Source organism: Lepisosteus oculatus, chromosome 8 (genome assembly GCF_040954835.1).
Source record: "Lepisosteus oculatus isolate fLepOcu1 chromosome 8, fLepOcu1.hap2, whole genome shotgun sequence".
NCBI classification, from domain to species: Eukaryota; Metazoa; Chordata; class Actinopteri; order Semionotiformes; family Lepisosteidae; genus Lepisosteus; species Lepisosteus oculatus.
Window position 1 is genome coordinate 43,564,143 of NC_090703.1, and position 24,330 is coordinate 43,588,472.

The window sequence follows — 24,330 nt, forward strand, 5'->3', positions numbered from 1 at the left end:
CCTGAAGGCAAGCTTTGTTTTAATGTCCTTGATTGTAATAGTACAAATTATCTCCATATATTAATCACTGGAGTAAAACAAATATTAAAATGGTAAAAGGTTTTGGGCTAAAAGTTATTAAATCTATATTCTTAATCTCTTTCATCCTTTGTATTAACAGTATAAAATATACAAATGGCAAATATTGGTTTGTTTTGAAGTATGTCATGTTGTAGACTAACATTTCTCAAATGTGGACACCCACTGGATTTTCTGAGGCCAGAGCTAATCCGACCCTCCTAAAACACTTGTGCACTCATCCTTTTACCTTTTATCAAGACATATGCAGCTGTGCTTCTTATTGTAGCAGGTATGTCTAAACTAGATGGATATGTGGTGTAATTGTAAGTATTAATATACTTACAAGATTAATATTCATTGTTCCTACTAGCAACACTTTAGTTTTGTGAACTACTATTGTTTAGCATCAGCAAAAATGTTGATGTAACTATTAAATTAATCTGAAATGATAATTTTTATTTACCTGCTTATTTGTTTCTTCTCAAGACTCAATATGTTATCCAGAACAGAGCAATTTAGGTGAAGTAATAGCTTCTGTTATGAAATACAGAACACTTGTGACTTGACATTAGTCTTTTGTATGCAAAAACAAGAGGAACTGTCCTTTGAAGCAATTTCTAACTTTTTTAGAAAAGGAAATGATCATTAACTCCACACCATAATGGGAACTAAAATCTGTACCGTGTGGGAATTTTTAAACCTGTGAAATATTGTCTGGCAATTTTAATGCCTGTTTCACAATAGCAGACCCTATAAACAGATATGTCCTAAAATCTGTGGTTACTTACAAACAAAATGTGTGGTCTGTTCTGTGATTCCTGTCTTATCTATGTTCCTGGACATTTTATAGTATACATTCTGATTGCTTGGACCATTTGGAAAGCCTAGGAGTTATTATAAAGAGAGATGAACACTACCAGTAATGCTTTAAGCTACTTTTTGTTTGACAAAAACGAAAGATTGGTGAGAGGCGTAAGCTGGCAAATGCATATGCTGTAGTATCAATTACAAACTGCTTACATTTGCATGGGATTTTTATCACAAAACCCGGCCCCCAATGCAGTACCCACGTGGGTGACACACAGCAGCCATAATGAGCCAGCAGCTCCAGGACACAGCAGATGGCAGTGAGAAATTGCTTCACCAATTGAGTTAAGGATGGAATTTAGGGAGGCCACTGTTAAATCCCAAAATTCTGTTTAATTACCAAGTAGTCAGGTCTTCAGTTTAATGTTCCATCTGAAGGACTGTGACTTCTGCAACACATTATCCCTTGTCATCGTACTATGGTATTAGTTTAAATATAATTTTCCATAAGGTTAAGTGCCACCTACTGTCCATTGACTATTGAAATGGTCATGGTTCCAAACTGAATGTATATAGCTACTTTCAGCTATATTATGGATGAATAGACTGTTCTGGTCTACCTTGGGAAATCATTTCTGACATTGTATGAAAAATATTTGTAACACTATACTCAGAGACATCTTGAAATGATTACCTTGTCAAAAAGGTTATTTTCTCAACATTGAAATAGGGAGTTAATCAGGATGCAATAGTAAACTATGGAAATCTCAATCACATTAGTTAAGTTTCATCTTTTCTAAGTTTTTGTGCAAATGAAGCTGTATTAAAAGAAAAATAATAAAGTACTGTAATATTAATTGCATTTTTTTTTCAAAACTACAGCTCTTTGAGGTTTTCATGATATATGTGGTGTGGTTACATTTTAATGTGAAGAATTATTTTTGTGACCACTGAACAATTAATATATTTATTTGATACATGATATGGATATATTATAATATTAATGTTATTCTTACGTATGCAGGTACACCATGAAAAATAAAATAATATACTTCAGAATGTTTTACTGTACAGTATATGTCATACAAAGTGTAACTATGGTCTGGTGTAAAATAGTTTGCTTTCAATACTTAAGCAGCCACTTCTTGAGATTAAAAATTACAAATGAAAGTTGTCTTAACTTAAAACGTTTCATTGAAAAGTTCTGTAGTTTATCCTTGTAGTTACTTGGATAAATAAAATCCCTTTGTCCCAATGTATCTATTTTTCTTTTTTCTGTTTCTTTGATCTTTAGATTTTTTTCTGAGAACAGGAAGTTGGGAAATTAAACAGTCCTGACATTTAGTAAAAACTATTTCTATCCAGTTTTAAATATTCTTATGATATTCAGGCTCAGGCTGAACATTAGATGGATCAGATAAGACTCAGCAGCAGCAGCAAATGCATTTATTTACTTTGTTTTGTTTATGATGTATAAATATTGGATATTTATTGGAAGGAATATGTATAAATATTGGATATTGGATATATATTGGAAGGCTTTGGTTAAAAAGAAACATGTTTCCAATTCCAATTGTTACTGAATCAGCCTTAAAAAAACAAGGCACTACCTAAAGGTTTCCATAGCTTTCCTGCTTTTGTTGTTATAATAGTTTTCTTATCCTGATTGTAGGACCACCATTCATTAATGGTTCAGACTTGCTTGTCAGTCCAGAAAATAGCAGTGCAGTGAGTTGTCCCTGTGGATAACAACCCTTGAAATGTTGCACCTGCACAGTATTTTATCTTCTTTGTTAAATAAAAAAGGATTTGATCTTGGATAAGGACTAACACTAAATGTTTAAAGTGCAGGTGTTTTCTGTCCTTTTAATTTTTTTTACACTCTTGGCTTTGTAATACTGCATACTTTGCAGTGGGTTAACGAAATCGCCAGCAAAAACAGGGATTGGTCTACTTTCATTCCCTACATTTGTGACCAGTTTAGAACTGAAGACTATGAAATATTCTTAATTTCAAACCCACAATCTGGATTTTCAGTCCATAGAGCAGATGTTTAGTATTGGGAAGGATATTCTAACAAATGAGTACAAAACCACAGCTTTTCCATCTTTCCTGCAACCTACAGTAAATGTCCTTGTTTTCCTTTCTGTAAGTCTGGTAACTACAGTATAGCTGTGCAAGGTGCTTTTGATTAATAGGTTTAGGACACAATACTTAAAAACCTTTTTCATATGTGACGTGCAAGGCTAATTGCAGCTGCTTGTCAAAGCCAGGTTCAAGTCTGAAGGCTGAAGTCTGCAGGGGGACATGTGAAATTTCTGAATTTCTGGGTTAGTATTGTTCTCCACGATTTTGAAATATCTCTGTGCAGACAGATTAATCAGATTCCAGTCCATATTTATCACACAACACATCCTTCATTCTGTTGTTCCATATAATGTGGTGCATTAACACATTGGCATGATAGGATGTAATGTTGAGAATGTAAAACATGCAGCTTAAGATATGCAGGGACGTGTCAGATGCACTATATATGCAGTCCACTCCCATTATAATGGTGCACTATGAAGGTTTTGTTTTACAGTGAAGAATTCTAGATCAGCCAAATTAAAATAAGATGCTTCTCATTGTAGTATTTTTGTTTTTTAAATGACCACAACTTGTTGTGTGTTGCCAGTCTGTTTGTCCCAATTTAAATTTTGAAAAGCAAACACGATGCTTTGTTTGGTAAGTTTAACCAGTGGTTGTGATTCAAGTGTGAGTTGTTTTCTGAAATAACTCAAAAGTAATTAATTGTTAAGCACTTGTTCACTTTTTATAGTGGTCTTGTTAAACTTATTGTGGATGTATGTAGACATTTGGATTTTGTGATGTTAAAATGAAAGGGTGTGTGTCAGTCTGAGTTCTCACTTACACAAGAAAAATATCTGGAGCCTCTCCAGTAGAGTTCCTCAAAAGTTCGCTTGCTCTTGTACAGTAACAATAGCAAACACTTTGCCCTTTGTGCTGTCCTCCCACTGTCATCCAGCTGGCAGCAGTGCAACATCCTACAGAAATACCCAGTGATTCATTAGATGACATGATGCGTGATAGAAGATTGTGGTTAAGATTTTCATAGAGCTCTGATCAGGAGAAAGGGGAAATTCTCAAAATGTCTGCAGTTAGTCAAGAACAGGCATAGTTTGGAGTTCCATTAAAAGAAAGTAATTATGTTCGTGTGGACAACATGTAAAGACAGAGTCTGCAGAAAATAAAAGAGTAATTCAAAGAGATTATTTATAGTACTTAGCTCAGTCGATATTTAGTAGGTTTGACTTTATGTATTTGGCTGCTGAGTATAAAACTGTATGCAAGAAAAAAATGTGGCATTTATGGACAATTCCATTTACATTTTTATCAAATCTAAAATCCCTCCAGCATAACCTCTGTGGGGTTTTTTGTCTTCTTTGTACTGCCATACAGTTTAAGTTGTTTCATTGCCTTGTTAAAAGGAACTTAATATTTAATATTCGTACAACCCACGCAGCACAGCACAGAGAGAAGGAGGTAGAAAGTGTTTATGAAGCCAATTAGGTATTTCCAGTATTGATTAATACTTTCTGTATTGTTTATAACCCCACTTGTCAGATTTGATATGCTTCTTTGTGCTGCACACATTTAGTATACAAGGTCATTCTCTAGTAGGAGAAAAATAGTTTTGTTAATAATTAACAAGATCATTTTTAGTTCCAGTAATTCATGGAACTAAATCATGGAAAAACAAATGTGGCAAGGTTCAAGAAAAGCTAAAAAGAAGTGCTATGACTGTTAAGAACATACTAAAAAAGGAGAGTATCAAATATATATTTTTTAAACATTAAAATTTCAAATACAGTCTTTGAGTAGATCCAATGTTTTAAATTAATTTGTTTGCAACAAAAATCATCAGTCTATTACATTTAGAATTCTCCAAATGTGTTGGTTTCTAAGTCTGTTTTTTATGTAGCATTATCTGGCATTTATTTAAAGCTTTAATTTGTACGAACATAAGATCAAAACAAAGTATCTGGTCTTAAATACATGAATCTGGAAAATCTTAAATATGATATCAATCCAGATGTCACTTTCAATCTGTTTTTTTTTTTCAATTCTAGGCACAGGAAATACATTGACAGTACTGTATATCCCTACATATTGTCCTTGGGGATTTTGTTTTCTCTATCCAGAGAATCCCCCAAATCATTTGGATTTCCACTGAGACTTCTGTCCAGTTAAGCAAGGAATTTCCTGTCTTGCAGTGTGGGGATTTTTTTTTAATTTCACATTACAGTACCTTGGACTTTTTTTCAGTACACAATGCACAATACCAGAACATGACATCTATTTCCATTATACACATCATAATCTCAATACTCTTAATGTTTGTAGTCCAGTACAAAAACAGATTAAGTAAAGTTATTTGTCATTTTATTCATTAGAGCATGATATTACATAATGTTTTCAGGACTGTTATTTTACATCAAGCATTTTTTCCACATAAGTTTTTTTGGCTTTTGAAAAGGAATACAAAATGGTTCAGAAAAAAAAGTAAAAAAAAAAACATTCCTGATACTGAGTTAAGGTTCCGTTTTGAATTTTGGGGGTAGATAGAGCATTTTAACCAGAATCAAATACAGGTAATTAACTGAAATGTAATGATTTTGACTTTAACAATGAGCATTTTCAGATGGAATAAACAGTAATTCCTCAAGTGTCATTCAAGTATGGTCTGAAACATGAGTACTGACTTTACAGTACATAGTGTGTGTGCTAACACCAAAGCCAGTCATTCACACTTTATTTTCTTTAATCCAGTCATTGTTGTATTGTTCCATCGTGGCTGCTAGGCCTCTTGGGTAGGACATAGCCGTCACTGGACCCAAGAGGGGAAGCCTGGTTGCAAAGGTGATGAGGAACAGGACGAGAGGATATACCACACGCAGTAAAAACGTGCTGGAAGGAAGTACGTTTTTAAGTTTATTGGGGTGGATTAAATTGATAATGGTTCAAGTTATTCCTCTGTTTCAGAGGCCACGACAAACTTATTTCTTTTTATGTGCTTGGGTGGTTTGCTTATTTGGTCTCATTTTGTAAAGTATTCTAGACGAGTATTTTATTTTCTTTGTCCTTGCATTAAAAAAAGAGCCTTGTAATATGACTGTTGTGCTTTGAGGTACATGTAAAAAAACTAATGCAGACCAGTCTTTATAAATTGGGTTAGTGACACTAATATTTCAAAGCATTCCTTTTAAAAAAAAAAATACTGCAATGTCAAATATACAGTGTGAATACTTGACTGCGTGCTGACTGCGTTCTTTAATCCCGTTTTATCAGACTTTGTAGACTCCTATTAAAACAGCCTTCGATTTCCTTTATCTTATCCACATTGGGGGCTGCTATAGTTAGCTTGTTGCTTGGTTGTGAAGGAGACCTACCCCCTACTATTCCAAGGAAGTGGTACAGCCCAGCTGGTGGGGGTTTTCTGAGGTGGGACATTTGTTCATGAGGAACCAGATGGCTTTGAGTATGAATGGGGTCAGGAAGGGCAGGTTTTATTAGCTTGGTACAGTACCTCTTAGATGGGAACACAGTCACCACATCCCACACGTTAGAGCCTCCTGTTTGGGAACTTGATTTTCCCTTGCCTGTTGGTTTTTGGTGTGGATTTCTTCTTCTTTTCTGTTCTTCGGATGGAGTTTTCAAAGTTTTGATCTGTCGGGGAATTTTTCTGTGCTGTACTTTTGTATGTTAATGAATTATTTTCAATGAGCCATAGGACTAAACTTCAGAATCTACTCTGCAAAAATGGTAAGACGTGTTTTTCTTGGGGTATAAGTTTACAGTTGCTCATACATAACTGCTGATTTTAAGAATTTGAAACGCTTGAAGTACAAAGTTTTGACAGAAGAGCCTTTTGTAAATTTGTCTTTTTGGACAGTAGAGTAGATGTGTAGTGAAGTGTTATACTAGGAACTGTACTTCTGATGTTTCATTTGCAAATTCATGAAAAGACTTGTTGAAAACCGCTGTTTGTGTTTTAATTCTTTAAACTTGTGGCTGCTTTAATACTGCATTGCCTTTCTCTCTAGATATTACATGATTGCTTTTTAATCAGGCATGTGAATGAGTTAATATCAGATCTTATTACAATCTTCTTCCTGATAAAGGAATTCTGGATTGGCATCCTACATGACACCAAGAGGTAAAAAGTCTACATCTTTCAGCACATAATAATTTTGTATTAGACTTTGCTTTAGGCTGTTTCTCAACTGGAGGAAGATGTTGAAGTTAAGTGCATTGCATAGGATATTAAGTTAATGATTGGATGCACTTTAACCTCTTACATTAATATCCTATTGTTAAAAAATAAAAACTGTATTTGATTCATATATTGTTATATAAAGTATATCCCCTTATAAATGTATTTCAAGCTATAAATTTACAACCTCTCAGGGAGTTATAGTATGGCACATTTTTATTCAACTGTTAAATAACCTGGTGCTGTACAATACAGTATGTTGCATAATATAGTAAAAGACCAACCAGAGCCAGTAAAAAAAAAACTTTGACCTCCTGTGTAGTTTCTCTGTGATGCCATGTATGTTCAATCTTGGAGGAATTTTAATTAAATAATGATGTACAGTAAGTCTTCAGTACTGTGGGCTTTGAACTTCAGGACATCAATAGCCTACATTGTAACAGTACAGGACTCCCATTGGGAAATTAGTGTGAAACAATAGCTTCCAAACATCTAGTGTGTACAATACCCATTATTCATCACATAGAAAGAGAGGAATGGTTGACTGGAGATAGATGTTGTAGAAAGAACATTTCCTCCCTTGTTGATTGAAGTTTTTTTCTTCTGCTGTAGTGTGTTACACATTTTTATATCGTATATTTATACAGTACTTATGTGCAGACTTATGTATGTAGTGGCAGTTTTACTGCATTAACACTCCATTTAATTGCAATTCTGCAATTGTTACCGCTAAATATTTTGAGTACTCATTTATTGAAGAAAGTGGTATTTTAAAGTCCTAAGGAACTAATTGAAAGGGTATGAATACTTTTAGAGCACCACATAAGTATTGCAGAAGAGTATGTATATATATATACAGTACCAGTACATTTTTTTCAAGATGTTTTGTAAATACACATGGTAAAAATAACATAGATTAAGCCCTGGAGAACTGTAAATAGATGCTGAAATGGGATAATGGTGTGTGGCCTAGCCTAAATTCAGTGCCACGCCTATGCATTTGAAATTGCAATGAAAAGTTTGTGCCAGATGCCTTCAGAACACAGGGATTGGTAGTTTCTATCCAACTGCACTTCTCTCTGAGATGTTTAGCCAGTTGTAATTCTTTGCTTTAAAAATAGAGGAGAGGGAACCAGTTACAGAGGTCATCTCTATGTTAGCCACAGGCAGTTTTAGCTGGCTGTCTTGACATCCAATAATTATCTGCTGCCTTTAACCAGGTTGTAAGAAAATGTCGTTGTGGGAGGTGGTGTAGAATAGAATGTTCTAAACAGAGATCGAGATCTTTATGATACTGTTTTTTAAAACCTCATGCAGAGAGTATACAGAGTATGGCGACATCAGTCTACATTTTTAATGAATGTATTGTTTTCTTGTACTGTAATGTTTGTGCAATTTCTGTTTACAACAGGCCTGCATTAATGACTAACATAATGTTACCTTTGATCTGGGTAAAGTCTTATTCTTTAAAATAAGATCAACTTTTAATAGCATTGAAGGAGAAAGAACAAATTGGGAACTTGAATTTCATTAGCTTACAGTACTGTATATACTGCATACTGTATAAATATCAGCGTATAAGTTGTAGTAGTATTCCATAAAATATGCAGAAAACCTTAACAGTGTCAACGTTTTTAAAGAAGTTTCTTGTTGTTGTGCCCATCCTGTCGCCCATTATCACGCTCCAAGCTGCTTTGTTTTGGCAAACCATCTGCTTCTCAGCTGTGGATTTCAAACAGCGCTATCCCCCAGTCCCTTAGAAATAAAGACTACTGAATTTACATACAGTCACAACAGTTGTAAACAAAGGCTTGGAGATATCCAGAAATCCTTGCTTGGTGGTCAAATTCCTCCTCCTTGACAGGAGCACTCAGGATTCTTTTTCTTGTTCTGAAGCTTTTGGTATTTCTGTACTAAACAAGGCTATATGTCAGCAGTGCCACTTATAATAAAATTAACACTGGAGTATAAGGGTATTATAGTATTGTCCTAAAAATGAAGTTACGAAGTAGAGGAGGATTTCTTACTAAGGGAAGTATGACTTTAAAAAAAAAACATGTTCCAACACATGTTTTCCTGCTGTCAATGCAAGTAACTATATTTACGTTTACTACTGTTTTTAGCTCCTTGTCACTTCTGTCCCCTTCATATTCTGTCCTGTCTGTCTGATTAAAACAATCCCTGGGGTGTAAGAGCTCCTTACCAAGTCATCAAGTTTGTCTGAAGACCCAGAATTTTGATTTCCTCATACCCAACCTTTCTGTTTGTGGATTAGCTAAGGTACTGTAGTCCTTAGGGGCGTCTTATGCAACGGTTTGACACTGCTGAAGCTAAACTACAGCGTATGACAATAAGGCTTTCTCAGAATAGGCTTCTTAATCCCCAGTAGGATATTCCTTTCCATTTTAAAGGAATTTATGCAATTAAAATAGACAAAAGAACCTTCCTTTGTATTGAGCTACCCTAATGGAGGTATTTGCTAAGCTCTTTCATCATGGCTTTAATATGAGAATTTCGTGGAATGTTTATTTTAGTGGCTTATAAAGGTTCTAAAGGTACATTGCTCTTACACTACCTAGGTGTGCTTACTATAAATTTTGAATCTTTTGTGTCCCTTTAACCTGAAATTGAAGGCAATGTTTTTTTTTAATGTTTTAAATGGTGCCCAAAATTATTGTTTTTGAATAATGAAAACTGCAGGGTGAGAAAATAAGTACACTAACGTCTCCCTAACAGAAAAATGGGGAGGAACAGAGAAGCATCCTTTAAAAAATCGACTACAAACCTTGCATGACCTACAGTTGTAAACCCGTTTGATGAAGTGTTTCAGATGTGTACATGCTTTTGTATTTTGCCCATACTTGTAACACTTGTGTTACATTGTTCTTACATCCCAATCTGCTAGTCAGTATCATCACAACATGGGCTGCGGTGATTTAGCATCAAGACAGGTATTAATTTGCCATTTAATATAGTGCTGTAACAGGTGAGTGACATGTACCCTTGATTATCCAGGCAGTCCTGCTGCTCCAACAGACTGTTGAGGCTTGATAGTGGATGCATTTATAAGCCTCTGGAGTCTGCTCTACAGTCTCTACCAGCAGGCCCAGGACTTGGTGTGACGCCCACAGCTAAGGAAACCAGATGGTAGCTTGTGCAGGGCCTCTGCGTTACATTCACAGAATTTGTTTGAAGTCAAATAAGCCTTGGAGACAGACTGTCTCAATGCTTCTCTACAGGGCAGCGGTGCTTAGAAACCAATGCAGTGTATTTTATTTAATTCTTATTCTAACATTAGGATCCCACAAAAACTGTTTAAGAAAGCTAATAAAAATATCAAATCTAGCCAACCTTCATTGATTTCTGTCAGTTTCTACTACTTGAGTTATGCTTAATGTTTGTAAATAAGAGTCATTTGGATGTTTCTGTTTCACTCTTTTGAGAATGGGCAGTAACTAGATGAAATAGCTTTTGCCAGCTGTTGGTCTTTCATAATCCCTCTTAAATAATTGTTTGTGTTTTACTTTCCATTTTGGTATCAGTTTGTATCAAACACATTGTGATAAAAGCTGTGCCTTTAAGTCCGAAACGGAAGAACAGAAAACAAGTAAAAATAAATCTTAACCTTCAAGTTTAATATAAAAATATAGAACAGAAATCCTGTTTTAATCCTAAATGTCTGAAGAGACTTTGTGCTGGTTAGGCTGCTGTGAGCAATTTAGGATAAATTAATATTCATTGTTCATTTATTAAATATATGAGAAAAGTAAACTTTTTTTGCCTTAACTGAATGACTATATTGCAATTTAGTGTCCTCCCTTTTTGTTTAACTATAACATTAATATTTTGCCTGCTTTTATGTCCTCTACTTCATTTCAAATTTCTGTTGCATCCATCTGTACATATCCTCTCCAAATTTGTGGTGCAGTTCATTACCTGTTGCATTCAACTTCAGTGACATCATTAAAAGTGATAAAGCTTTAGGTGAGAAATATAATGATAGTGAAAGTGGCAAGGTAAAATTACATTTTATTAAAGTAGTAGATAATTTTTTGTGAGTTGTATATCCAAAATCATATCCTGGCCGCCTTGCACGTTATTTGCTTTTGACTCAAAATTGTTACCATATCTCCCTTCAACTCTGGAGAATAGTGACAATCTTAAGGATGCAAGTGATATTTTTATGTCTCAGAGCCTACAATCTATTCCATTATTTCTGTACCAGAGACTTGATTCTTTTAATGGACCTGAGAATTACAGCAATTCCAATTAGTAAATAAATGGTTAGAACAATTTGCAGAGAACTGGATGGATAGAATTCCATTATCAGGTCTCTGAAACCCTTCTGAGGGTGTTTCTTGCTCTGTGTCGTATTTATGTCATGCAAGCTCCTTTAGTTTAATTAAAATGATATAAAAGAGGAGCACAGTTTCTGTTTAAGCAACATTCTGGCAGTACTCCTGCAAAGCCTTTTCAGATTTTTTCTTTTCAGAGAAAGACAAGAAATGAATTTGAAAATATTTTGTCCTATACTTTGGTAAATGGATCCACAGGGACTTGTGTTTTATGTAAGGTTTCCAATTGCATTGCAGTAAAAGGCTTTGTATGCATTTCCACACAGAGTGTAGTGAGTTCCAGTCTATGCTTAATGGCAGAAGGTGCTCCTGGGACATCATTATCCTTTTCTTCCTGTAACCAAATAAATCAGAATCAAAGCTTTAATGGATTTAAGAGTCTTCTGAGTCAATGGTTTGAGCTGTAGTAACACATTTTATATGTCCAGCTGCAAACAAAAATATTCACACCCTGTGTCTGAAGCACTGCTATTTACGAACACCTGTGTTTAATAAACTATATTTAAATATCAACCACAATTGTTTCCAGAGTCTTCTGCACAAAGAATACCTGGATAACTGCAGTTATCGGTGCTCATACATCCTGGTTGAACTTGGTTACATCATTTGCAGTCTTCACTACCCTGCCCTGTAGAATGCTTAAGTGCTAAATATTGTTTTTAAAATAAACCATGGGTATTGTTCAAGTGTTGATTAATACGACTTTAGCATAAACTTATAATTTTTATCTGAATATTAGTGCTTTATGAGATTATATAGGGTTGTTCTTGAGCCATGGCAGCACCACAATCTTGCTTTTTCATGTGATAATGATCTAAAATGTAATGGGTTTTTTTTAAATGAAGCTGAATTATTATGTGTTTTAAATTTAGAGGAATAAGGTACTATGATTGTTAGCAGTGCAGCCTTGCTGCTCAAGGAACCTGAGTTTCATTCCTGCTTTCATTCCAGTGTGGGAGCTCTTTTCCCCTTGGTTAGGAGTTGACTGGTCCACCCAGAGTTTTATCTCTGTCCCCTTGAGGAACTTGTCTGGTCTTTCTACCTCATTGCTTGTCCATGTGCACAACAACTTTGGTAGCTCTCTCCCCTACTAATACTACTACTACTACTACTACTACACAGACACAGACACAGTGGAAACTTTACCACACCCTGTGATGTGAACACAGACAAATCAAGTTGAACTTTCAGAAACACCCAATATGAATAAATAGACAACATAATAATTTACTTGTGAATATCTGAGTCCAGTTTGGAAATGATCAGAACCTTTGAACTTTAATATCTCTCTTTGATTCAGAATCCATCACTGGAATAGTCCACAGGCTGCATTTACATACCTGTATACAGTTTGGAATTACTTTGCAGAAGAAGCTGAGAGGATATTTTGTCACTTATTTTCCACTATTAATAAAAAGAACCCACTCTTCCCTCCGTTTGATGCTCTGCCACTCTGTCAAAATGACTTTAATGATGTAAGCCAGGAATATTCTCCCTACACCTATTTTAAAAACTGCTAAACTGGTTGTCTCAGTCACTTATATAACTTAATGCACTTTTCTTGAAGTGAGTTTAGTCAACAGGGAAAAGAGACATTTTAGATTCTCTTTAGTTTCATCAGACAAAGCCAACCACAAAACCCCCAGAAAATGCACTATGTGCAACGCAAAGCGGATGAAGGTCAAGTTCAAATACAAGAACTAAAATGTAAGCCTTTTTAAAGTCTGCACTTTTTCAACATGTGTTGCACCCAATTACTTTTGGAAATGACCCAATTATAACAGAGGATGTATGACCAAAGATATCAAAAAAGGGGGAATATTTTAACCCCTGTACTAGTGCACTTTAATTTAATCATTTTTTTTTACATTAGAACCCAAATTAGTTTTTTCAGAACTGCAAACATGTGTTTATTTCCACTTTACATATTCTTTCTGTTTACATATAAGATGATTATTATACGGTTTACACAAGCCATTGACAGAGGCTCATATTTACCCAATAAACCTAAATATGAGAACTGTGCAATTATGTTTCTGGAGAAACTTTTCTATGCTCCAGCCCATTAATTTTAGAATCTGCAGTAAGCAGTGAGATGTGACAAATAAATGTGCTCTGCAGTTGGGCTTTATTTGTTATGTGTAGCTAACCACAAAAAATTCAGATAAGGTCTTCATTTCTACGGAATCATTAAACATGCACATTTTTCAAAGTAATATGTGCAATTTTATTAAATTAATGACTTAAAGGTTGTTTTAAAAATATATTTTGTATATGTAGATTTATATAAAATGTATATTTTTATATAGCCTGTTATAGTCCAAACTAATTTTAGTCTGATTTAGCTGATTAAAAGTCCCATTTCACAGGATTTGGTTGGCTAACCTAGGCTTCTGTCTCCTTCCTGTGTAGGATTTTTCCCAGGGGTGAAGGATATGGCATTAAGTAGTTATGAATGGCTGCCTTGGCAGCCTGCCAGATAATAGCAGGAGACATTTAATTTGGCAAATTGTTCCTGATTTAGTTATTAATGAAACATTATTTGATTTGTTGTAAATCAGGTGTTGAATGTCTGCTTTGGCCAGAGCTCTTTAATGGATTATCAAAAAGGAGGTGCATGATCTAAAATGACCATTATGGTAATGATATTACATAAGTGGAATTTTGTGGGATGTAATTTGTAGTCCTTCACCCTAGGGTTCGTCTAGATTGAATTAAACTGAGAAGATTCATTAAATACTGGTTTAAGAAAGCACTGAATGTATACTGGGAATTGAAAACATCCTATGATTCTTTTGAATTTATCTAAAAAAATAAATAGTATACAGATTTTGTTTATTTATTACATGTTTTTGTTTCAGTGTATTATCACTACTGATCTCCACTTATAGTGGCAGCGTGACTGCACTATGCTTCATTGATCAAGTCCTGTGACCTCATTTGCTTCACTTCCACCAGTCAGCAGGACGATCCATGTGAATTTGCTGCTTGTGTAACCATAACTTTCTTGCACAATGAGAGTGTGACAGTTATACTGTGGATGCACTGCTTCCCATATCCGAACTCCGTTCGTCAGGTTAACTGCGATGATTCATAGCATCTACAGCAGAGTTCAGATATCAGTGGACAGGCACATGATTATCCAGAAAGGATAATATCTTTGAAAGGAGACAGAATTCCACAAGACAGACAGCATCTGCGACTTTCTACAAACCGTGTGTCGTACTGTAGATATCCAGCTTTCAAGGAATCCAGTGGTGGCTATACGCTACTATTTTGTCATTTTGACTGTAAACCTCCTTGGTTGGTCACCCGTGCTGATGGCAAATGTTAAGAGGCAGAATGAATTTTCCTGGACTATGTATGCACAATAAAATGTCAGTGCAACTGCTGCTAAAAGTCTTGTCATTTTCCAGATAACTTTGTGAATTTGTTGCATTTACATGTGATATGTTTGTTTAGAAGCATGATGTATTTATGTACAGTATGGTTAAAAGCTACCAAGATCAGAATTCAGATGATGGAAATGATATTATACAATATATTTGTTGATGTACTTATATGTTTACATACTATCCAATATCTAAAATCTAGTTGTGTTAGCTTTAACTTTCCACATTTCAGAATTATGGTCTAAAATGTAATGTGATTAATAAAAATAGGAAGGATTATTATAGAATGAGTTCATTTCAGATGAATTTGAGAATCTGAAAAGTTTCATCCCACTCTTGCATTGCACACATGATTTATGTGTGAAATAGAGGATTGTTATATCTTCACCCCCAATGCATGTGACACGGTTTGTCAATCTGTCTGTTAGGCATGTGGAGGATCTTAGCTACTGTACGTAAAATAACTCCTCCTTGGAGCCACAGCAGGAAGGCACAAGAATCCACATGGCCTGTGAGGGAAGCACCATTTCCTCTGTAAAGATCATTTTTCATTTTGTCACTGGCTTTAAATATATGTTTTGCACACAGGACAAAAATAGAGGACTGACAGTCCTCATGAGTACACAGATAACTTCTGAAAAGCTGAAAACAAGCTGCAGCCTGGCGGATTTAAAATAAGAAGCTAATTCTATAGTTAATTTGAAAATGACATTGAATGTTCGATCTTAAAGCTGTTAAGTTAGGCAGGAATAGAAGGTAGATACAGTATACTTTACTGCTGGTGGTCGGTTCGTTGGTCACCCTTTGTGCTACAGGTATGGTGATTATTTTTTAATCTTGCTTAAGCATGAGTTATTCTGTCATAATATGTATCACACACCTCCATTTTTCAAGCTTTTTTAACGTTTAATATTTTGTGAAGAAGGGGAGCAAAAGGGCACCATTTTCTGTAAATCTTGTGCATATTTTTGCAGGTGCTCATTGGCTGAAACTCCCTGTGAGGCCATAAATGATACAGTATTGTAGTCACCTTTAAACACAAGTAGAGGATTTCAGCGATACCATCTCTGCTTTTATTCTAGTTTTCTGGTGATAACGAAGCTCACAAACTTTTAGATACCTTTTGAAATAGGTCTACATGCTATTTTTCACATGAAGCCATCCGAAACATCTTAGTATTCCTTCACTGTATTTGATTGTTTTGCTCAGATGGATGTAAAACCACACATTCTGTCTTAGCTGCCCACTTCTTCTTTAATGATTTTTTTTTTGCCAGGCTCTGTTGTTGGATTACGTCAGGGAGGCCCTAAAGCAAGAATGCAAACGGCCAAAAAGTAGCTTGGGAACACAGGCTTTATGCCAGGAGAACTCTGGCCTCTTGTTAGTACTCTGGGACTTGGGGGATTTAGGAATGTGGATATGTGCGTGAAATGCTGAGTCTCAAGAAAATAAAAAAGCATAACTAATCATGGGAATAAAAACAATTATGTGCCATAACAGGGTTGTGAACATGAGATAAGAATTATGTTTGTACAGTTGTTTCTTACACAAAAATGACTTTATCTTCTACTTACTTTGCTTTCTGTTGATTGAATATTGACCTTTTACTGTCTCGATACATTGCTGACATGCCCTGCATAGGACAAACGATAAGTGTTTGAAAAACATGGAATTTTATGTGCGTACAATATGTTAGGTTTAAAATAGCAATGGTATTGTATGTGTTGATGGGATAAGCTTGTAACACTGAAGAGACAAGTGTAAAAAACTTACAACATACCTAAACTAAAATAAGGTAGCATGGTAATTGTTCATTTATTAAAATAGTTACTAGAGTTTTACAGTATGTGCTTGACTTTGAAAACTCCTTTAAAAAAAAAAATCATTTTTCCAAATGTTAAAATACTTCATTTTAATATGTTTAGTAGTATGAGCGACATTTTATAGTAAAACATACTCATGATTGAAGTGATTATGTCACATTGTACTGTATACTGTATTGTTTTTGAGTTGGTTTCCTTTTTTCTTGATATCAAATTTGTGAATGCCTCTGGAAAACATCATGTCTGCGAAAAACAACATTCTTCCAAAAGGCTTTGAAACAGACTGATTTAAATTTTACACAATCTACTCAAGCCTGAGGGTCACTTACAGTTACATCCCATCCACTTGGGTTGTACAGTACTTTGCCATCTGGCAGATGTGATCCACAATAAAACTGGATGTACTACCATAGATCCTGTTTGTCAGCCAGCTGTTCTTACAGTGCTCACAATTAAGTTATCTTGTGTCAAATTAATAAATGCGTCCTCACAGTTGTTTTGAGAATTTAGTTATGAGACAATTACCATGCTTTATTTTTGCTTTGGTTACTTCTCCAATATGATCTTAAATGCTGTCATCTGTTTGAACTTAAAAGTGATCAAGGGATTAAAAGTGTAAGATATATTCTTCATGGTGCTGATATTATGTTGTACAAGGATGACTTTAATATGGCTCATAGGATACTACAGCTCCTAGAGACCTCTTTAAACTGCCTGCAGCTAATATATTTAACAAACTAAATATAGCTTAACCGATTGGTAGTTGCTACCTTTGCCAAGGAAGCAAAAGCAAATATATGTGTGGGATTTTGAAACTGATGTCATTCTAGATAAATCTAACACATTTTTTGCTCTTGATCTTTCAGTTGCAATAGTCGATTTCTGGTTTGAAGCTACATGTTCTTTTTGTTTCTTTTGAAAATTTAAATTACATTCACTTTGTATTATATAGTACCAAACATGAGACTTATCTAGACTTTTGTAGTTATACTAACTGATAAAGGGGAGAACTTAAACAGTACTGTATGTGCTTGTACCAGTTTGGATCAAGATTAATATAGAAAGCAACATAACCCAACTGGTTTCTATTTTTTTTCTCTTTTTTTTTCAGAACTTGAGGCTAAAGAAGCATGCAGCTGGCTGCGAGCTGCTGGCTTTCCACAATATCCACAGCTGTATGAAGGTAATAATGTCCAGCATCATAAATACAAGTACAGTATATCAAATGCAGAAGTGCCGTAGGCAGGAGGAGCTATAGCTCTTGTGAGGGTATGAGGATGCTTTATCCATATATGAATAATCTATTGTGTGCTTGTATTCCCCCCAGAAAAAGCACCATAGAAATATATACGCATTTAAATTCCAACAAATGCCTGATAAAGATATTTTAAGCTGTTATCAAATTCTGAGTTTTATTTCCTTTTCCATTACAGTTAATTAGAAAGACATTCAGACCTGACTCTCAAACATTTAATAGTCACCTTCTAAAATCAGCAGACCGCTTCTTCAAATTTATCTTCCTGCTGATTTCCCAATGCAAGACCCGGTAAATTACTTTTAATAGCATAATGATATCAGTAACACATGACCACCCACACGCAAGTAATAATGGTATACGTGAAAATGGAAATAATACCAGGATTAGCATAGCAACACATAAATCAGTTTTGAGATGTATAATCATCCAAATCAGTTGCATTGTCAGAGCACAATTTTTACTGGTAGCAGCACTGTCATTAATGCTGTCATCCCCTCTAAAACCTAATTTAGAAACAAAAACCACTTGATGGGCTTATATGGCTCTTATATGACTATTTGAAAGGAACAAATAGTAGGTTTATTCCATGCTGAAAAGAGAAGAGAGAAAACACAACGTTTTGGCTGTGAAGCCTTCTTCAGGTGTAGAAACCGTTAATACTTGTTATATGGCTCATGCTGTTTAAATAATAGTCCGAGTACAAGTTAGAATGTGCATAACTTTAAGAATGCTAATTAATCCTAGACACTTGAGAGTAACTATAAAAATGTAATGCTTATATACTAATTAAGAAAAGTTTGATGCTTGAAACAGTATTAACTACAGTGTAAAGTGGATATGCTAAATAATTCACAGCATCACAGTAATACACCATTCGAACTCATAGCCTGATCTCATTAGAATGTAGAAGTTAAGCAAGGTTGGTAACTTGGTAGCTGAAGCTAAGCAGAGGCAGTACAATCATGGGATGCTTTAAATGGGATTGTGCAATAATTCACAAGTATTATTGGTCGACCAGTAGGTGATACTCTTCCTTATAGACCTTTATTGATGCATGCCCCAGAAGTAACAGTGGACACTTTATTGTGTTGTATTGTACTTTACTGTTTGAAGTAAAATCTGTTGAATAAGGTTTAAAACTGAGGTCCTAAATGCTTAGCTACAAAGTATCCCATGGCACTATTTTAATTATAGGGATGTTAAACTCAGTGTCCTATCTACATGTCACTTGCAGAAATCTGGCCTCCCCGAAGTTCCAATTTAATTAATCTGGTGAAGGAATTTCACACTTCTTTACCTGATCTACGGTGTAGTGAGGGGAGGGGGGGACTGGGGGTCCTGGCACACAGTGGATGTTATATGTCATTCAGATGGGCCCTGCACTACAGTATTAGGTGCTATGGTACCCTCTTTAATGTGAAACTATAGCTTTATAAAGTTTCAAGTATTTATTATATTTTAAAAGGAACAGAATAAAACACCAAGGGTCAATCTAGTTTGAATCTTTTTCTTCCATATAGTCATATATATATATAGACCTATATACAGTATATAGTCAGATACTCATTCACCTCTACATTGCACAATTATCTGACAATTTAATATCCTGTTTTGAATTTAAATTGGATCTCCATTTTTAGTCCAAAAAAGAAAAAAACTCAGTGACTGGTGTGGCTGTCAGGCTGTTCTTTCTTTTGTTTTTTTATCTGAGAAGTAACATTCGCTTGCTTTGCTTTGACCACATCCAGTCCTTCAACTTGTGGCAATGTGTCAAAAATCACAACTTTTAACTCTCAGTGGCCTTGGGAGGAGGGAGAATGGAGAAACAATAGCTGGAAATGAGACACGGCAGGAATGTTAAGAGTCACACAGAGAGGGAAAAAAAACAGGCATAAAATGTAGGGATTAATATGACTGAAACAGGAGAAAGCTTCTCTTCATATTAGAAAATATTTCATATCCATTTTCCCTTTGGGATTGAAGTGGTATGGAAATAGTCAGTTTACCGTGTGCGAAGTGTGAGTCATCCTGATACTGAGTATTAGTCTGAAAAAACTGTATGGGTAATTGCATCGTTTTGGCTTATTAATTATAATCTTATTAAATAGATGCATTTCCTAAATAAAACTGGTCATAAAAATTCAGAAGCTATTAATGATGCAGAGCAAAGGGCTTGAGTATTGTCCTTCATTTTCAATAATATTTCTTTAGCATGGAACTCATTGATCTACATTGCTGTGTTATCTTGCAAATTAACAAATATATGTCATAACTATGACCAGTGCTTGAAATTTCTAAACACATGCTAAACATGTGCTTATGCTGTCTGTGTCGCATATGTATTTATAGTACAAGTGTATAAACTACTTAAGCTGCATCCTCTTTCTACCCATGCTTGCTTCTGATGAAAACCATTGTTAAGGCTGTATTAGGGTGATGTAAGTTGCATTTTTCGGCTATGAGTAATTTCCACAAATTATTTGTGGCCAGTTTGGGTTGGCACTACACATTTCACAAAGGAGACCTGCAAATTATTTATTAGTTGGGCCTTAATTATTCAGTAATTAGACATATTTTCTCACATAAAAAAAAATGATTTCAACTGTTAGCAGTCCTGATTAATTCTTAATTGTTTGTAATCTGTAAAATAAAGAGCTTTTTAATTTTGCTGTCCTTATATGGTTGAGCTGTCGTTTTTATGAGTGAATGAAACCCTTACAAATTTGATAAGTACCATACAATATCTTTTTTTTTAATGAAATCCAAGTGCCTTAATGCATATTTCATGTTTCATCATTTTTCAGAACGTCTGCTACAGTGTGAAACAAAATGATTTAAAACATTTAAATTGGGAACATTGGCTTAACAACTTTAGCAAGACCTTCCATTGAGCCCCTGGTGATTTAGAACACCTCTCTATACTTGGATACAAAATGATGGCGAGAATTCTATTCAACATTCTAACAGGTTTCAGACACTTAGCAAGATGAGAAATATAAAAGAGGGAGATTGTAGGTAGGTCAAATATGCTATAGAATATATGTTTAAAGAGGTGTCTTATGTAGTTGGAAGGGTGAATGAAGTATTAGTATGAGAATAGTCGGATTTTCCTGACATAAATTGCAGTGTGATGGTTTTTCATGTTTATTACATAGAAAATAGGTATATACTCGGCTTCAATTGCTTTACTAGACTACTCTGACATCTATGGTTACAGCATTAATATAAATTCATGGACAAGTGAGAATGTTATGACAGGTTGTCAATCTAGCAGTTCATTTTTTAATTCTCCAAAGGACTCATTGAGTAATCAAAAAGTAACTGGCTAATTTTAGAACATTGCGATAAAACAAAACATTTGTCATTCGTTTTTTTTTTCTTTCATTAAGAGATTAATGCTGGTCTTATGTTTTTACCATAAAATACTGCTTGTTGAGGTCATTGTGAAGGTGCCTAGCAATTTCATGAGGTCTTGCCTGGGATTGCTAAGTAAATCAAGCTGCAGTAAAGACCAGAAGCCCATCCCCCATCAGTGGCACAGCAGGAATCATTACACAGTTTAGTTGGAGAGACTGATAAAAGTTATGGATTAGTGGCAATTCATTGATATGCAGTCTGTTTGAACTATGTTTTTTTACAGCTTAATAAGAAATATTAATGCACAACTGTCTTAAATCCTGAATATATTCACTCTAACTCTATATGTTGAAAATTAAGTTGGAAGCACAGTATTTATTTGCTTGATTTTAACAGTGAAATCTCTTTTTCTCAAGCTTCTGTCTCTATTGTACAGTATATCTGTAAATATAAAAAGTAAACTTGTTCTGTGATGTGACACTTGTCATTCTTACATTTCAGACTCACAGTTTCCGATTGATATTGCTTCTGTGAAGAAAGATCATGATTTTCTTGACCGGGATTCGCTGAAATCCCTTTGCAGGTAAGCAAAGCTGTCAGTTTCCTCATCATTCATAGCATTTTCTCTGGATTTTAGAGTTTAATACCTGCAGTGCTTCAGAATTTACAAGCAGCCCAGAAATCCTATTTTATATACAACAAGAAAGTATATGACTGTTCATTGCTAGTAAGTACATAGACATGAGAGTTCTTCAATAATTGCTTGTTCTGTTGCTTTACTGCATTGTTACAATCTCAAAAGAAAGTCTCTCAAAAAGAAATCACTTTGTTCTCTGCATGGGAAGTGTTGTTTACACATAAATTGAGGCCTGGGACTGTGCATAAGGGTGGTTTTCCGTTGGAAGAAAAAAAATGCTCTCTGGGAAGCAACAAAGCAATATCAGGTACCAGGGTTTATAACAAAGGCCTAAATCATTATTTTTTTAACAAATATTTGTGTTGAATATCCATTTATTTTGTGGAAGATATTTTCCTCATTGCTGTTCAATTTTTTAACTTAATCACAACAGCTGTTTCTAATTTGTGAAATAAGATTTTTCATAAAAATACATGTATTTCTTTTACCATTGTGCTCATTTTTTAAAGTGCTTAAGGTGACTTGTCAGTTAAAGGTTCACTCTGCTCTTAGCCCTATCACTGCTCTTTGAGGGCTATGAGTAGTACACATTGATTAGAGGCTGAGTGCTTCATAAATTAGTTGTGCAAAATGTTCTTCAAACGTGATTTTTATGGCCTATGGATGTGATAGGCCTTTCATATTCAAATAAAGTTAGACATAACTCCCTGAAGAAGAAACCAAGTGTCCAGTAGATTTTGTATTCTGTCATACCCACGGGGCAGTTCATTTGTTTTCTCAGTAATGTTTTACATGTCAGTAAATGCTTTAATCCTAGTAACATGAACAGTTTTATTCCAAATAAAGTGTCTATATTAGTCAGATAAAATGGACAGGTAGGCAGAGTTTGTTAATTCTGCTTGTATTACATGGGTCAGTAACTTTGAAAATAATTTGGGTCAATTTGACATGCTATGGAAGAAAATATTTTGTACCAAATTAAATAGATATTCATATGCCTCAGTGTTGCACAAATTAAATCAACACTTCAATTTCTAGAGGCTTGAAATCTCTAATGATTTTATTTTACCCTATTGCAAACTAATGTGAGCTTTATTTTTTTATATTAGAGAGACTAATTGAGAAAATACTATCTTTCATTGTTAATATCAGTTGGGTTTGTCAGTTTTTCCCCTTCTTGTCCAGTATTTCTAGAACAATGGCTTTAATGTTCTACACTTTAAACAGATACTAACGGAAAACAATTTTCAGTGTGAGACATTTTAATCTATTATGTACTACTCCATAATTTAGTATATTCTAGTGGATTGCATTATTATGTGAATGCCAATGTTTTATCAGTGATCACATTTTGTTAAATTACTGCTTGTGTACTGTAGGTACTGTACCTCCTTACTTTCACCTCAACACCAGCAGCTTAGTGACAGACAAAAGTGCTTCCAATTGCTGATAAGTCTTGCTTTTGTGGAATATTCCAAAAATAACTTGAACTTTAAAATGTAAACCATTCACGCCTGAATTAAAAGCCAGAAAGATTTAAACCTTGTGAATGTGTATAATCGGGAAAACAGTGCTCTCTCTCTACAATATTCTGTGAAACTTTGTGATCTAAATAGAATCTTCACTATTAAATGAAAGAATAATTGAGAAACCATATTGTTGCGTGTGTTTGTGATTAACTGTTTTGCTCTTCTAAGATAACCTTAAATCTAATTCTCTTAAAAAAAGTAAATAAAACGTTGTGGAGTCTTATGGCTTTGAGTTAAAGAATTTGCTGGTTTGGTCTTATCCAAAAACTCTATTAATTTATAAAGGATTTACATCCTCCGAGTCCTGTTTGCCTAAAGGCTTGTTGACACTGTTGCTTTTCAGCAAACTGCTTTGTATTGACAGCTGAGACTTACAAGTACAGTACCTGGGGTAGGCTTCTCCTTTCAGCAGTCATGTGTGTATCCTATCTGAGTGTTAGCAGTTTTGGGTTAAAAGGTTGGTTGATTTTATTTTTGGCTTTGTTATTTCCCTCTTAGGAGACTGACAACCCTAAACAAGTGTGCGTCTATGAAGCTGGAGGTCCACTTTCAACGTAAGCAGGTAGGCACAACCGAGAACAAAAGCAGCTTCATAAATCATTGACAGTCCTTTGTGTAAGTAAAAGTATTTGAAAGCTTTCCCATTTAAGTTACCGTTATTCTGTGATACAACTGTAGAATCAACACTCTGCAGCTGTTCTTTTCAATTCTCAGCTTTGTCATTTTTTTTCCAAAAATCATGTGAATTTGTTAACATCACTGTGACTTCTAAGTACAGAGTATTTTTGTCTGTAATGATTTAATTGAATCTGCCAAGCACTTTGATGTTAAAAGA

General features: G+C 34.8%; 1 protein-coding gene across 5 annotated transcripts in view; it reads left to right on the forward strand.

Annotated features, from left to right (window-relative positions):
* The window catches only part of stard8 (StAR related lipid transfer domain containing 8), a 78,021-nt gene that overhangs the window by 38,218 nt on the left and 15,473 nt on the right, over window positions 1-24,330 (forward strand). For 4 of the 5 annotated variants that reach the window (XM_015351442.2, XM_015351443.2, XM_006632765.3 and 1 more), the window contains 3 exons: window positions 17,826-17,897; window positions 21,831-21,912; window positions 23,994-24,057. In XM_015351442.2, coding sequence (XP_015206928.2) covers window positions 17,826-17,897; window positions 21,831-21,912; window positions 23,994-24,057 — 218 coding nt within the window. Of the gene's footprint in view, window positions 1-6,428; window positions 6,694-17,825; window positions 17,898-21,830; window positions 21,913-23,993; window positions 24,058-24,330 lie in introns of those variants that run through there. The other variant, XM_015351445.2, reaches the window with a different exon arrangement.